At 33.8% G+C, this 17,655-nt stretch overlaps 1 protein-coding gene across 1 annotated transcript in view; it reads left to right on the forward strand.

The window, feature by feature from the left end:
- Positions 1–48: 48 nt before the first annotated feature.
- Positions 49–17,655, forward strand: part of LOC143062821 (uncharacterized protein C05D11.1-like) — a 41,330-nt gene continuing 23,723 nt past the window's right edge. Inside the window, exons 1-7 of the mRNA XM_076234634.1 lie at positions 49–222; positions 4,606–4,688; positions 7,358–7,516; positions 7,944–8,153; positions 9,454–9,576; positions 10,073–10,213; positions 12,742–12,852. Of these exons, the coding sequence (XP_076090749.1) occupies positions 75–222; positions 4,606–4,688; positions 7,358–7,516; positions 7,944–8,153; positions 9,454–9,576; positions 10,073–10,213; positions 12,742–12,852 (975 nt within the window). The 5' untranslated portion in view covers positions 49–74. The remainder of the gene's footprint in view (positions 223–4,605; positions 4,689–7,357; positions 7,517–7,943; positions 8,154–9,453; positions 9,577–10,072; positions 10,214–12,741; positions 12,853–17,655) is intronic.

Below are 17,655 nucleotides of genomic sequence, written 5' to 3' on the forward strand. Positions count from 1 at the left end.
GTGGTTCTTAATTTAGCATTTCTTTTCGGAATGTCTTTGGTGTTTTCATTTAACATACTTACGCAATTTTAAAAATGCCGGAAAAGTCAAGTTTTGATCTGGTATATTCAGTCGAAGCAGACGGCAATATACCAGTGTCAAAATATAGATCTGGTAAAACTGGACTCACTATCTTCATAGCTGATGTTGGAGGTCCTCTTGTCAATGGATACTTTTGCCTCGGTAAGCTGTAAGGGTCTACCAGAAGTATGCTTACACTAGGGGACCATGCTAACAGCTGCAAATTATGCAAATTTATTGATTATATGAGGATGTTGATGATGATAATGATATACCTATGATACAATAAAAGTTGGCAGTAAGATGAACCTTACATAAATGACTTAAATGTCATGACGAATAACACAATTCATGCCAAATGATATGAATGGTAATTTTTGGTGCATGATGATTAAATGAAACTTTCTATTAGCAATAATCCATTTGCCAATACACCTTATCACTATTTGTCCGCCATTACTGGATATCACACAGGTTCCCGTAAAATTTTGACGTCATAAGACAAAATATCTGATGCCACAATGGAAAAGTGATTGTTGTATGCGTCAAAATTTCAAGCGGCGGGGTCAGCAGGGATAAGCGATAAGGTGTATTACCGATTTGATTCTTTTTAAACAAATTACCTCCCTTTGTCACTTGAAGACTGGTTCTATACAGGACAAAATTTGCAATTGCCAATGCAAAGCATGAGGAATTGAAAGTGAAGTATCGGCGGTTTAACAAACTTTCCTTGAAAAATAATATTTGATGCCAAAAGTATTAAGCTGAACAACAAATTAATGTAGTTGAAGGATTTGAAACCTTAAAGATTACTCGCATTACGCACAGGTAAATTTGCTCTTTCTGCTAGCTCGCCATTGTAAATAAAAATTAATAATAATAATAATAATAATTAAAAACCAATTGTTCAGAGAACAATTGAAGGTCTTTCCACCAGTAAATATCTATTTTGATATTAAAATATTAAAAATCAGTCTAAAATCAGTTCCTATGGCTTTATGATGTATAGATATGAATTTTAACCAAAGGTCATAATCTAAAACGCCAAATTTACCTATGACCTTGACCTCAATTTCAAGGTCACAAACTGAGGATCTCAAATCAAAAGACCCTAGGTCTCTAATATGTATGGTTAATAAGTAATATCACTTTACGCATAATTTTAGATGTGGTAGGGGCTAAAACTCCCATTTATTGTCTACGCACCCTTTTAACCAAAATTATTATGTTACGACATGTCGCAACTAACAATTTAGTAAAAATGATTTGTCGATATCTGATAAGGTTAATGAAAATGAGTGAAAATAAGCCAAAATCAAAATTTAGAATATGACCTTGACCTTTGACCTTGACCTAATTTTCATTTTTTTTGGACCAAGGATCTCAAATCAAAAGACCCTAGGTCTCTATCACTTATGGTTTTCCAGTTTAAAATACATTTCAAAATTTCAAATACAAAAGGGGAAATAACTCTCATATGGAATCTCTATACGGCTTCGTTCAAAATAAAACAGCACATCCTGAAGATGTAATGAGCAATTTGCAAAAATAAATTTGTTGGTTTCTTATACGGTTATGAAGATTACGCGATAACAAGAAAAACAGTGTTCGGGGAGATAACTCTTACATGGAAAAGATTTTAGTTACGCGGTGTCAGTTTCAAAAGCGTATTAACTCTTCGATATCATATACAAAATATCTAAGTGACATCTTGTGAAACAAAAAGTTAGCGAAGGAAAGAAAATTAGGCGGAAGAAAAAAAATAATAATCAGAAGAAAACCAATAGGTCTTTCCACGGAAAAGTGGAAAGACCTAATAAATTCTTTATTTGAAGAGGGTAAACACAGTTAGATACAATAACTAATCTTCCTTGAGGCCCTCATATACAATACAAGTACGAAAAAAAAAGAAAAAAAAAAGACTAATATACAACATTTACAATACAAGAACAAAAAAAAAAAAAAAAAAAAAAAAAAAAATGCAAACACATAATATTATGTTAACACAATCGTAGAGATATGATAGTTCAACGTATATTGACATAATTAAAACAGTTACAGATTGCATGTAGTAAATATATATAACATACAAATCAAAATTATACAAAAAAAAAGAGTAATAGTTGAAATAATTTCAGACTGAATATTGGGACTGTCTCAAGTATTGTTTTATAATTTGTTTAAAAGAATCATTTTTTGCACTTTACGCATTTCATATTGTAAATATCTCCATAAGCATGATAAGGGAGTCAACTTAAATAGGGATCTCTAAATACAGGATCAATAACGGTAATTGGCAAATGGACTATTAGACAATAAAGAAATAGACTGATTTTGATGAATCACACTAAATTTTTTCCAAAAATAACATTCACAATAATAATTGGAGACCTCACTTGAATACATCGGTTCCTTATTGCTTTTCCTGGCTGACCCAAGAATCTGTCCCTCTTAAACTATTGATGTCATACAACAATCACTTTTCCATTGTGGCGTCAGATATTTAGTATTGTGACGTAAAAATTTTATAGGAACCTGTGATGTCCAGTAAAGGCGAACTAATACCGATAAGGTGTATCAAAATACGGGTATTAATCAAAATACGGGTATTAATCAAAATACAAGTATTTTGAGGAATCAAGATTAAAATTTAACAAAATTCAAGCTAACAATAGGCAAAAATGACCATTTGACATCCCTACCCTCTTAAAGAAGGTCGGAGTTGACTTATTGACAGTCTGAGTGGTCCTCACAGACATTCTGAGCTGTCTGATAGGTTCGATTTGTCATCAGGCCGAGTTGTCCTTGATTCAGCTGATTTTAGGATCAAAATTTGCAATGTATACCGTAGTTTTAACTTTAATTTAAAGACAATTTAGGTCTTCAGATTCATGGTGTAAAGAGAAGAAGGTCTTTGGAGGGGGAAAAAGGGGTCTTCACTTTGAATCCTTTTTAGCTCACCTGGCCCAAATGGCCAAGTGAGCTTTTCTCTTCACTTGGCATCAGTCATCGTCTTCATCCGTCTTGTTCTTTAACTTTTACAAAAATCTTCTCCCCTGAAACTACTAGGCCAAATTTAACCAAACTTGGCCTAAATCATCATTGGGGTATCTAGTTTAAAAAATGTTTCAGGTGACCCGGCCAACCAACCAATCAAGATGGCTACCATGGCTAAAAATAGAACATAGGGATAAAATGTAGATTTTGGCTTACAACTCTGAAACCAAAGCATTTAGAGCAAAGCTGACTGGGGTTAATTTGTTAATCAAATCAATATCTATCTGCTATGAAATTTACAGATGAATTGGACAACAGGTTGTTAGGTTGCTGCTCCCTAATTGGTAATTTTTAAAGAAATTTTCGTTTTTTGGTTATCTTGAATACTGTTATAGATAGAGACAAACTGTAACAGCAATAATTTTCAGAAAAGTAAGATCTAATAATAAGTCAACATGACCACAATGGTTAGTTCACCCCTTAAGGAGTTATTGCCCTTTATAGTCAACTTTTAACAGTTTTCATTAATTTGGTAAATTTTTGTAAGTTTTTACAAAATATTTTCCTCTGTAACAAAAGGGCCCAGTCTATATAGATAGAGAAAATTGTAAGTACAATGTAGCTAGAATGTTCAGAAAAAGTAAGATCTACAAACACATCACCATCACCAAAACACAATTTTGTCATGAATCCATCTGTGTGCTTTGTTTGATATGCATATAGACCAAGGTGAGCGACACAGGCTCTTTATAATTAGAGCCTCTTGTTTTTTATTATCATTTTATTTATAAGTTATTTTGCCAATTAATAAGTACAAGAATCATGCAAATAAAAGAAATCAAGGCTTATCATGCTTATTAGCTCATCATCAGTATACACATGGGTATACCAAAATAAAAAGTGAATTTGTGAATTAGCATGATTAGCTAGAAAAGATGAGTTGCAAGCCTGATAAGTTAAGACTGTGTTAAGAAAGTCAAGTTACATGTATGAGTTACAGAAGTTGAGTTGTAAATTAAAAAGTTGACTTGTGAGTTACATATAAAAAAGGTTGAATTGCAAGTTACAAAAGTCATATTACAAGTATCACAAGTATAAATGCAGAGTCGTGAGTTGAAAAAAATCTAGTTGTGAGTTACCAAAAAAAAAAGTTATGAAAGTCGATTCACGAGCTTAAAAGTTGAGCGTTGAGTAATAAAATATTTCCTCATTTGAAAAACAATATATTACAAGGACAGCAACAAAGAAAACATCTGACTAGATTGCTGACTTCGAAACAGAAATATTTTAAAATATGTACTATTGTATTTTTAATTTTTTAATTAGCTTGTAAGCTTGATCATATATTTAACAGTAAATGTAGACTTTTCTCAATCTGGAGGGGACTTTATGGCAACTTGATACACTTGTCTTCTGATTGAAATCAATATGCCTGAGTTATTATTTGGGTGAAATTAATTAAAACCAGATCCAGAGAAAACTTCAGATTTGTTTATCATACATGTAGCATTTTGATGGTTAATGAACTTTTGATGTGCTTAATTTCAGCCACAGAAGCTCATGATGATGATGGTCTGCCGCACACATTAGAGCATCTGATCTTCTTAGGGAGTGAAGAATATCCATATAAGGTATAATTATCAATAAGGGCTTCATAATTGTTTCAATGTACATGTTCCCACAGAAATTCAGTACGCTGCATAGCAATATCTTTTGCTTTATTTTGGTTTTGTGTTTTATATATACCTGAGACTGGCCCTAACAAAAGTTAGCTGGTTATGTAATTAAGCAATGAATAAAAATTTTACCACTTAAAATTCCCTTAATTTTATCAAATATTCAGACCATGAAAATCTGATTGAATGCTGAAATACAAGCATTTTACTTCTTTTGACTGACCTTTTTGAAAATTGTGGTATTTTATTAGCTCACCTGGCCCGAAGGGCCAAGTGAGCTTTTCTCATCACTTGGCGTCCGGCGTCCGTCGTCTGTCGTCCGTCGTCTGGCGTCGTTAACTTTTACAAAAATCTTCTCCTCTGAAACTACTGGGCCAAATTTAACCAAACTTGGCCACAATCATCATTGGGGTATCTAGTTTAAAAAATGTGTTCGGTTACCCGGCCAACCAACCAAGATGGCCGCCATGGCTAAAAATAGAACATAGGGGTAAAATGCAGTTTTTGGCTTATAACTCTGAAACCGAACCATTTAGAGCAAATCTGACATGGGGTTAAATTGTTTATTAAGTCAAGATCTATCTGCCCTGAAATTTTCAGACGAATCGGACAACCGGTTGTTGGGTTGCTGCCCCTGAATTGGCAATTTTAAGGAAATTTTGCCGTTATATGGTTATTATCTTGAATATTATTATAGATAGAGATAAACTGTAAACAGCAATAATGTTCAGCAAAGTAAAATGTACAAATAAGTCAACATGACCGAAATGGTCAGTTGACCCATATAGGAGTTATTGCCCTTTATAGTCAATTTTTAACCATTTTTCGTAAATCTTAGTAATCTTTTACAAAAATCTTCTCCTCTGAAACTACTAGGCAAAATTTATCCAAACTTGGCCACAATTATCTTTGGGGTATCTAGTTTAAAAAATGTGTCCGGTGACCCGGCCAACCAACCAAGATGGCCGCCACGGCTAAAAATAGAACATAGGGGTAAAATGCAGTTTTTGGCTTATAACTTAAAAACCAAAGCATTTAGAGCAAATCTGACAATTGGTAAAATTGTTTATCAGGTCAAGATCTATTTACCCTGAAATTTTCAGATGAATCTGACAACCTGTTGTTGGGTTGCTGCCCCTGAATTGGTAATTTTAAGGAAATTTTACTGTTTTTGGTTATTATCTTGAAAATTATTATAGATAGAAATAAACTGTAAACAGCAATAATGTTCAGCAAAGTAAGATTTACAAATAAGTCAACATGACCGAAATGGTCAGTTGACCAATATAGGAGCTATTGCCCTTTATAGTCAATTTTTAACCATTTTTCGTAAATCTTAGTAATCTTTTACAAAAATCTTCTCCTCTGAAACTACTGGGCCAAATTAATCCAAACTTATCCACAATCATCTTTTGGTTATCTAGTTTAAAAAATGTGTCTGATGACCCGGCCATCCAACCAAGATGGCCGCCATGGCTAAAAATAGAACATAGGGGTAAAATGCAGTTTTTGGCTTATAACTCAAAAACCAAAGCCTTTAGAGCAAATCTGACATGGGGGTCAAATTGTTTATCAGGTCAAGATCTATCTGCCCTGAAATTTTCAGATAAATCGGACAACCCGTTGTTGGGTTGCTGCCCCTGAATTGGTAATTTTAAGGAAATTTTACTGTTTTTGGTTATTATCTTGAAAATTATTATAGATAGAAATAAACTGTAAACAGCAATAATGTTCAGCAAAGTAAGATTTACAAATAAGTCAACATGACCGAAATGGTCAGTTGACCCATATAGGAGTTATTGCCCTTTATAGTCAATTTTTAACCATTTTTCGTAAATCTTAGTAATCTTTTACAAAAATCTTCTCCTCTGAAACTGATGGGCCAAATTAATCCAAACTTATCCACAATCATCTTTGGGGTATCTAGTTTAAAAAATTTGTCCGATGACCTGGCCATCCAACCAAGATGGCCGCCATGGCTAAAAATAGAACATAGGGGTAAAATGCAGTTTTTGGCTTATAACTCAAAAACCAAAGCGTTTAGAGCAAATCTGACAGGGGTTAAATTGTTTATCAGGTCAAGATCTATCTGCCCCGAAATTTTCAAATGAATCCGACAACCCGTTGTTGGGTTGCTGCCCCTGAATTGGTAATTTTAAGGAAATTTTGCTGTTTTTGGTTATTGTCTTGAATATTATTATAGATAGAGATAAACTGTAAACAGCAATAATGTTCAGCAAAGTAAGATTTACAAATAAGTCAACATGACCGAAATGGTCAATTGACCCCCTAAGGAGTTATTGTCCTTTATAGTCAATTTTCAACAATTTTTATAAAATTGTAAATTTTTACTAAAATTTTCCACTGAAACTACTGGGCCAAGTTCATTATAGATAGAGATAATTGTAAGCTGCAAGGATGTTCAGTAAAGTAAGATGTACAAACACATCACCATCACCAAAATACAATTTTGTCATGAATCCATCTGCTTCCTTTGTTTAATAGTCACATAGACCAAGGTGAGCGACACAGGCTCTTTAGAGCCTCTAGTTATATCTTATAAGACCAAGATGCTCACTAATCATGCTAACCGTTGTATTATTATTTCTGTGTGTTTTATACAGGGTGTACTGGACTTACTAGCCAACAGATGTTTAGCTTCAGGGACAAATGCCTGGACAGATACAGACCATACCTGTTATACCATGACCAATGCTGGTAGTGAAGGTTTTCTCAAACTCTTACCAGTCTATGTGGAACATATTTTGTATCCAACTCTTACGGTAAGATAAACATTTATTCATGTTAATAGAAAAAGCTGTTTAATATATTTTTGTTATTTGAGAATTATTCTGTAAATTATGAAGGGTTAATTAAAGGGTAGTGGAACAGAAACATACTTTAAAAACAAAATTGTCAATGATGTCTGAAAGGTATAAAATTTATCACATAAGTGCCAGTTTTTATGGTTTAAAGAAAAAAATTAATGATTTAATTAGAGATAGTCATCATGGTCTTGTTGTTGTCAAATGTTGATTTATTTGGCTCCTTCTACAAGGAAAGAGTAGAATATAATACCCTTCTTGTCTCATTTATTGAGGACCTTATTCTGACACTGAGGGTTCCCCTAGATAAAGGAGGCATCTACCTGAACACAGTACAATACAATTAATACATTAATGGATTGGTTGTTTTATACTTTGTATGTAGGAATCTGGATATATCACTGAGGTACATCATGTATCAGGTGAAGGAGAAAATGCTGGGGTTGTATACTGTGAAATGCAAGGTAGAGAGAACACAGGAGAAAGTCGATGTCACTTAGCCATGCTCAGAGCTTTGTACCCAGGAACCTGTGGATACAAATCTGAAACAGGGGGCATAATGAAAAACCTTAGAGAGAGTACATCACATCAGAAGGTAATATTTATGTACCGTTAAAAATAAAATCACAAAATTACTGAATTTCGAGGAAAATTCAAAAAGGAAAGTCCCTAATCAAATGGAAAAATCAAAAGCTCAAACATTAACACATCACACGAGTGGATAACAACTGTCATATTCCTGCCTTGATACAGTCATTTTTGATGTAGAAAATGGTGGATTAAACCTGGTTTTAAAGCTAGCTAAACCTCTCACTTGTATGACAGTACCATGCCATTTAAAAATCAAATACACCTGTATTGTCATGTAGTGGATACTGTTTATATGTTACAAGCATTAAAAGTGTACCACAGAAAATTCCTCATCTAACTTAAAATGGCCAAACATGAAGCATAGATTCACTGAACAGTTTGCTACAACATTCTGATGTCTGTAATTGATTTACTGATATGAGCAAATTAATAAAGCACTGTTGTGACAGCAAGTGGACTTTTTTTCAATTATAGATAATATCATTCTTGATGTTGTAAATAATTGGTAAAAGTCCATAGTTTTCAGGGGCGATCCAGCCATTTTAAAAAGGGGGTTCCTAACCCAGGACAAAGGGGATGGGGTGGTTCCAACTAAATGTCCCCATTCAAATGCATTAATCTGCCAAAAAAAGGGGGGTTCCAACCCCTGGAACCCTCCCCCTGGATCTGCTCTGGGTTTTCTGTTTGATGCAGCTTGAAATCTTCAAGAAAATTACTTGTTTTACAGTACTGCTAAATGTTTGGAAAACCTATGAATACATGTATATGTATCTGGATATTTATATATACAATATTAGGTCAATGTCAGAAAAATATCAACTTTTTTGTATGAGGCTGAGAGCCCTTCCCCAGTTTTGCGCCGAGTACAAAAAAATTGATATTTTTCTGACATTGACCTAATATTGTTTTTATACTGCAACTTAAATAAATAAATTCATAGGTATTTAAATTGTAACACAAGTTTCAAACTTATTTTCATCCCTTAATGAACCCCTGACTGTGGAAAAAGTGTTCCATGATGAAATTGACATTGCACAAAATATAACTGTGTTACTATATTTAGGAAATAAACACAACTAGTTGCAGTATAGATTTATGATACAATTTGTATTTCATTAACCCTTTTTATGTTAAAAAATCCAAGCAATTTTGATATACATTATAAAAACAGATTTTACCACTTTACCCCATTATTTATATTTTTTTATTCATAAAAGATAGTTGAATTTTCAAAATTAGAAAAAAAATGAGTTATTTTGGACTGTTGAAGCTATGTTTTTTTAGTCAGCTGATTGTTATTTTAGGTATGTGATTACCACAGAGATTACTACAGACCAGAAAATTTATGTCTAATAATCACAGGGCATGTAAAACCAGAGAATGTGTTTGAAGCATTGGGACCACTTGAGGAGAAAATTCTACAAAAGGTAATTGATATTCACAATTAAAGATGCATTCCATACAACAATATACTAAGTCTAATTATGTTGATGATATTTTGTAGGAGTCTGGTAGACAGGTAGTAATGCATTTTTTAAATTCTAATTTGATTTATAATTTTTTTTTAAAGCAAATAGCAATTTTACTCTTTCAATTTTATTAGAGATTAATTATACCCTTAGATATTTTCTAAGCTAATGATAGGTTACAGGTTGGAAGGCACTATGATGAACAATTATTGAATGGTGGTGCTATTTTTTAATCTACAAGAAGATTTGTGTTGATTAAAATACAAAGTGCATTTTCACCCCTTCTACTCATCCAAATCCCAAACACTACACACATGTCTTCATTTCTAAAAATCTTTTCTTATATTATTTCAGAATTAGTAAGAACATGCTATTTTATAATTTTCAAGTGTTTTGCGAAGCAAAGCTTTGTTTAAGGGTAATTGAGTGAATATTTTGTATTTGTTTGTTTTAGGGGAAGTTGCCAGAATTCACTCGACCTTGGCAAAATAAAGTTCCTCCACTAGATGCTACTGTTGAAAAACGTTTACCATACCCTGCAGATGAAGAAGACCATGGCATAGTTCTGATAGCCTTTAGAGGTCCTCAAGCTAAGGTAGTGTGCAATTGTTAATTTAGAAAATATTGCAATGTATGTTATTTTTATGGCCCCTTAATGGGCATTATGTTTTCTGGTCTTTGCCTCTGTCTGTCCATCCATTACTCCGTCTCTCCCTCTTCAGGTTAAAGTTTTGGTTTAAGTTTTTGGTCGAGGAAGTTTGTGGTGAAGTTGATATCCAATCAACTTGAAACTTGTAAACATGTTCCCTATGATATGATCTTTCTAATTTTAATGCCAAATTAGAGATTTTATCCCATTTTCACGGTCCACTGAACATAGAAAATGATAGTGTGGATGGGGCATCCGTGAACTTAGGACACATTCTTGTTTAGCAATATGTACATAAGAATACACAACTCAGCCAGACATGTCAACGTTCCTGTACACTTTTTGCACAAGCTTGGCTTTGTCTAAGAAAACAGGAGAAGAGATGAATTTTGTGGAAATTTCTGAATAGACCTTGTTGTTGACAGGATGGTGAATGTAGAAAGGACTAATGGAAGTAAACATATACCATTTATAAAGTAGACAAATTCATATATTAAACAACGTTTTTGGGATACGATTGCTTTCAAGCAATCTGTAGACTTATACTGGTGGCTCAGAGCATTGCCCTCACGTCAATCGTTTTATTCTAAACATTAAGGAACATCTCAGATTCTTATGATTGTCTTGCTTTAAAGGTAAAAACAAACAAAGGGATTGAACTTTAACAACTTTCCTAGAATGTTCTTTTCATAATCTTCATGTTTGATAATTCCCTTGACTTATATGCGTGTTTTTAACAACACGGAAAATCAGAATTACGCAGTATTTATATTTAGTGTTTTTCTAAATTTAGAAACATGTTAGAGGGAATTCCCAGTTTGATAAAATGCGAGAGTTCTCTGAATTCCGATAAATCAATTTCTGTCATATAAGAACTGAAGTGGAGTTTTTCTTATATTTTACCTTTATGAAACTGATATTTGAGATTGTACTTCCATAAAGAAATAGAGAACTATCTAGGTCGTTTAATAAACATTTAATATACGTTCTTGCTCCAGGTTTTTTTTGGAAATTATGCGCATGCGTATAGTTTTCTTGACTTTGAGGGGTTTTCGATTGAATGGTTGCTCTGGATTCCCCACTCAATTAATTAATTTTAAACTCATGGGATCTTTTCTATGTATGTCTGCTATTGAAGGTTATTATTGTTGCATAATTTTAAATCATATGCATCATTTAAATGAAAATGAATATAGTCCACATCGTAGAACACCCCTTCAGGTAAAATGGAGTCTTCCATATTATTGTTTGCAATTGTCTCCCTTCTGGAAGTAACTTCCGTGAATTCTGAATTAAAACAATACGTCGAGTATTAGCTCGTTCTGTCAATAAAGTGTATTATATTAAAAATGATCGAAATTTAAACCGATAAATGTGTACGGAAAGGAGTCATGATCAGTGACCGAAAGGAAATTAAATATTTAAAGAGTTAGGAATGGGGTTCCTCCTAGAATTAACGTAGGAAAATAGGTGATAAGATACGAAGTGAAATACCTTCTCTCACTCTGAGTCTCAGTGACTGCTGTGGAAAGTAAACTTGGAATTGATAGTACAAAAATAAAACACAATAGGCCTAATCGCATTGTTCATACACTTTTATCCGGGATTGGCTATTTTGTAACTATTTTACATGTGCAGTTGAATTAGTTTTGAAAATAATATTATCCAGCTACATGTATACATGTACATGTGTCAACGAAACAACGGCAATCGTATCCCTCAGAGCAATCTGCTCTTTGATTTATTTAAATGGTTTGATTCAATCTGTAAAATCATTTAATGATATTCTTTATGTATTGCAACCTTGACAAAAATATATATTTATTCAAGTTTTCAATATAAACATGTATTTCAAAAAGAAATTTACAGGACTTACTGAGGTATAGAAATATGGTCATGTTGACTGTTCCTATCTTACAGTGTTAAGACTACCGGTAATACTGAGAAAGTGTTTAATAAGTATGTAAAAGGTATGAATATGCATATATAATTTAATTTTAGATGTAATGTGTCTTCTGATTGGCTGATGTTATTTTGTTATCAGACTATAGACATAATTTAGTCATGTGACCGTGACGTCATCAACGTTTTTTCAAGGTTTTCTACGGTTTAAAATGAAATTTAGAATTAAATTATAAGAAATGACTGTAATATTTTTTCTGTCTATTCTAAATAACATAAAAAATGTGGTGCACACTGTTGAATAACCTGCTACGCGAGTTATTCAGTGTGCACCAAATTTTTTATGTTATTTCTTCATAGACAGAAAAAATATTACAGTCATTCCTTAAATGTAAATATACTTTTCCCAGTTTCCAGAGTATCTTCCCTTGATGACAATATAACAACATTGCAAAAACTACTAAATTGGATTTTTATTCTCATCTTTAACATATATTTGCCACAGATAATAAGAAAGCAGTTGAAACGTTAAAATAGGTAAATATTGTAAACTACCAATTCTTCTATTTTAGGACCAGTACCGTTTCCAGTCACTGGCTGTTTTACAGGAATATTTGTCAGACACAGCTATTTCACCTCTTCAGAAATTGTTTGTAGAAACAGAAGATCCATATTGTAGTGACGTAAGCACTTTCTCTTGATTTTTTTCACATTTATTATTTTGTATAAAGATTGTAGCATCCAATTATAACACTTATATATTTGCTAAAATGTATTGCTTCAATTTTTGACCTCTATCTGACAAATTCACATTTTCTTTATCAGACTGCTTAAGGTGCATAAGCTGAACACATGAATTATTAAGGTTTTTATACGACCACAAAAATTGAAAATTTTTTGGTCTCATATTGGTATCACGTTGGCGTCGTCGTCTGCGTTGTCGTCGTCGTCGTCGTTGTCGTCCGAATACTTTTAGTTTTTTGCACTCTAACTTTAGTAAAAATGAATAGAAATCTATAAAATTTTAACACAAGGTTAATGACCACAAAAGGAAGGTTGGGATTGATTTTGGGAGTTTTGGTCCCAACATTTTAGAAATTAGGGGCCAAAAAGGGCCCAAATAAGCATTTTCGTGGTTTTCGGACTATAACTTTAGTTTAAGTAAATAGAAATCTATGAAATTTTGACACAAGGTTTATGACCACAAAAGGAAGGTTGGGATTGATTTTGGGAGTTTTGGTTCCAACAGTTTAGGAATTAGGGGCCAAAAAAGGGCCCAAATAAGCATTATTCTTGGTTTTCGCACAATAACTTTAGTTTAAGTAAATAGAAATCTATGAAATTTAAACACAAGGTTTATGACCACCAAAGGAAGGTTGGGATTGATTTTGGGAGTTTTGGTTCCAACAGTTTAGGAATTAGGGGCCAAAAAAGGGCCCAAATAAGCATTATTCTTGGTTTTCGCACAATAACTTTAGTATAAGTAAATAGAAATCTATGAAATTTAAACACAAGGTTTATGACCACAAAAGGAAGGTTGGGATTGATTTTGGGAGTTGAGGTCCCAACAGTTTAGGAATTAGGGGCCAAAAAGGGGCCCAAATAAGCATTATTCTTGGTTTTCACACCATAACTTTAGTATAAGTAAATAGAAATGTATGAAATTTAAACACAAGGTTTATGACCATAAAAGGAAGGTTGGGTTTGATTTTAGGAGTTTTGGTCCCAACAGTTTAGGAATAAGGGGCACAAAGGTCCAAAATTGAACTTTGTTTGATTTCATCAAAAATTGAATAATTGGGGTTCTTTGATATGCCGAATCTAACTGTGTATGTAGATTCTTATTTTTTGGTCCTGTTTTCAAATTGGTCTACATTAAGGTCCAGAGGGTCCAAAATTAAACTTACTTTGATTTTAACAAAAAATGAATCCTTGGGGTTCTTTGATATGCTGAATCTAAAAATGTACTTAGATTTTTATGCAGTTAAGCTGCATTATGCGAGCACCCTAGATTTGTGTTCTACCCAATAAATGCTGAAATACTTGCCATTGTTATTATCTAGCTCGCTACTATGTTATATATAACTAATTGAACACTTTTTTAATACTTTTTATTCTGGATAACAAAAAATATGACAAGAAAAACCTTAAATGATCGTCGATTTATCCAAAAGTTTTAAAGTTACACATAGGAAGTAGTGCTTATTCAGAATCTTTGTGTAGTTCATTATGACTTGTGCTTTTAGCTAAGATGTCAAAGAACAACTGTATGAAATATTTAATCGCCGAAAATCTCTTAAGACAAGTAGTTTAGATTTCCCAAATGACAAAAGTCGTGGGAATATTGTTTGTCATCAATACGTAGTACAACTACGTCAGTAGTCTATTATATAATAAGTTCAACTGTTCATGCTGTTGGCGGCAATTTCAAATTAGAAAAAGAAATTTTCGTAGCTTTTCAATTTGGAGGCAGGTGTGCAAATTAGCGGTGGTCCGAGGTCCGCGACCTTCCACTTTTGCAAGCGGAATTTCGACTAGGATAGTGGGTTTTTTAGCTACGTCCGACGTAGTCACCTTCTACTTGAAAGAGAATAAGAAATTACTTTGCAAACCTTTTCACCATGTTCACCAAAGTCTCCAATTAAACGAGCTAAAAACTTATTTTTATCATTATTATTCATGACAGTGATGTTCATTTTGTTCAACCGCTAGCTTTATACAGAAAATCGCCGACAAATATTGTATAAATTCGAGTAAAGTCGTATCTGATAGACAAAAACAACATTGTAAAACATAACAATGGCGGCCGTGAAGACAATATCGGACCTGATTCCGGAAGCGGATAATGGTAATTCCGGGTTTGGCGATCATTTACAAAATAAATCCATGCAGGTGAAAAAATACATCTATGCATGGTAAAAAAGAAAGAAAAAGCAGAAAAATATTTTATTCAGAAACTCAAAATTACTTTTTGACAAATTTTAAATTAAAAATCCAATACAACGTGACAGCTGGGAACAGTAAATCTAACAATATACATGTTCATGGTCACAGTCTAAATTTTCTTTATAAATGATAAATGATGATAATGCATGTGAGATGCTTTTAAAGTGTAAACATATTACTGCAATTTCGAAGGGTTATTTGTTTTTCTCAATTTTGAAGGGTCAATTAAAGTAGCTGAAAGTTTCTTTCTTTATTTTCACAAATAATGCACTATATTATATATACCTTAATGACTATATTATATATACCTTAATGATCCTTAATGTAAGTAAATCATATGATATATAGGTGTCATTCTTTGGGCCACTCTACCCCCTCCTGTTTGATAACTTGGAAACGGTCGAGCTCCCCACCCCTAAACCATATGAGGGGCAGATCCAGGATTTTAGGTTAAGAGGGGCGCAAACTTAAATTTTCGCCGAGCAGAGTGAAGCTAAAATAAATTTGAGGTAAAATTATCGGAATATTCTTTATTAAGCTGAGAATAACCCATGCTTTGCAAATTTAAAGGGGGTGCTAGCCTGCAACCCTCCCCCGTCTGAATCCGCCTCTGCATATATTCAAGTATAGGACAATATTAGAAATAAAAAATGAAATATAGGGGGAGTCCCTGGAGTTACCCCACCCCCTCCTGTTTGAGAACTTGGAAGCGGTCGAGATCCACACCCCTTAACCATATATATTCATGTTTGTGACAATATGAAAAATCAAATGAAATATAGGAAGAGTCGCTGGGGTCACCCCACCCCTCCTGTTTTAGAATTTAAAAATGGTCGAGATCCCCACCATTAAACCATATATATTCATGTATGGGACAATAATATTATAACAAATCAGATGAAATATAGGGGGAGTCCCTTGGGTCACCCCACCCCCTCCTGTTTGAGAATTTGAAACCCGTTGAGATTGCCACCCTTTAACCATATATATTCATGTACGGGACAATATAACAATTTAAATGAAAGATAGGGGGAGTCCCTGAGGTCACTGTTCACCCTCCTGTTTGAGAACTTGGAAATGGTTAAGATCCTTACCCCTAAACCATATAACTCATGTACGGGACAATATAACAAATCAAATGAAATATAGGGGAAGTCCCTGTGGTCACCCCAACCCTCCTGTTTGAGAACTTGGAAACGGTCGTGATCCACACACCAAAACAATATATATTCATGTATGGGCCAATATAACTAATTAAATGAAATATAAGGGGAGTCCCTGGGGTCACCCTTCCCCTCCTGTTTGAGAACTTGGAAACCAATGAGATCCCCAGCCCTAAACCATATATATTCATGTATGGGACAATATAACAAATAAAATGAAATGAAGGGGAAGTCCCTAGGGTCACCCTACCCCCAGTGGCGGATCCAGAAATTTTCATAAGTGGGGCCCACTGACTGACCTAAAAGGGGCCTGCTCCAGTCACGCTTCAGTGATTCCCTATATAAGCAACCAATTTTTTTCCCAAAAAGGGGGCCCCTACCCCCTAAATCCTCTGCCTACCCTACCTGTTTGAGAACTAGAAAACCGTTGAGATCTCCACCCTTAAATTCATATGTATGGGACAAAACAACAAATCATTTACATTTACTATGGGCAGGTCAGTCAGACCTCACCTTTGATCCCTGTTGTAGTGAACATTTGTCTGATTCGTGTCTCATAACTTTTGTACTATAGAACACAAACTTTCCAGGGAAACGGGTTGCCTTGGTTTTTGGTTAACTGCCTTCAGCGCTTACAGCGCTTTGATTTATTATTGGCCCAGTTTTCAATTTGGTCAAAATCAGGGTCCAAATTAAACTTTGTTTGATTTCATCAAAAATTGAATAATTGGGGTTCTTTGATATGCCAAATCCAACTGTGTATGTAGATTCTTTGGTCCCGTTTTCAAATTGGTCTACATTAAAGTCCAAAGGGTCCAAAATTAAACTAAGTTTGATGTTAACAAAAATTGAATTCTTGGGCTTTTTTGATATGCTGAATCTAAACATGGACTTAGATTTTTAGCTCACCTGGCCCAAAGGGCCAAGTGAGCTTATGCCATCACTTGGCGTCTGTCGTCATCCGTCGTCTGTCGTCGTCTGTCGTCGTAAACTATTTCAAGAATCTTCTCCTCTGAAACTACTAGGCCAAATACTTCCAAACTTTAACTGAATGTTCCTTAGGGTATCTAGTTTATAAATTGTATCCGAAGTTTTGATCTATCAACAAATGTGGTCGCCATTGCTAAAAATAGAACATAGGGGTCAAATGCAGTTTTTGGCTTATATCTCAAAAACTAAATCAGTAAGAGCAAAAGTGACAGGGAGTCAAAGTGATGAAAAGGTCAAGATCTATCTGCTGTGTAATTTTCAGGCTAATTGAACAACCTATTGTTGGGTAAATGTCAGATATAGTTATTTTTTTTATTTACATATTATTCTAGTGTGTAGTTTTCTTTTTCATACCCAATACTCTCTTTCTGTCAATTGACCCCTTAA

This window comes from Mytilus galloprovincialis, chromosome 2 (genome assembly GCF_965363235.1).
Source record: "Mytilus galloprovincialis chromosome 2, xbMytGall1.hap1.1, whole genome shotgun sequence".
NCBI classification, from domain to species: domain Eukaryota; kingdom Metazoa; phylum Mollusca; class Bivalvia; order Mytilida; family Mytilidae; genus Mytilus; species Mytilus galloprovincialis.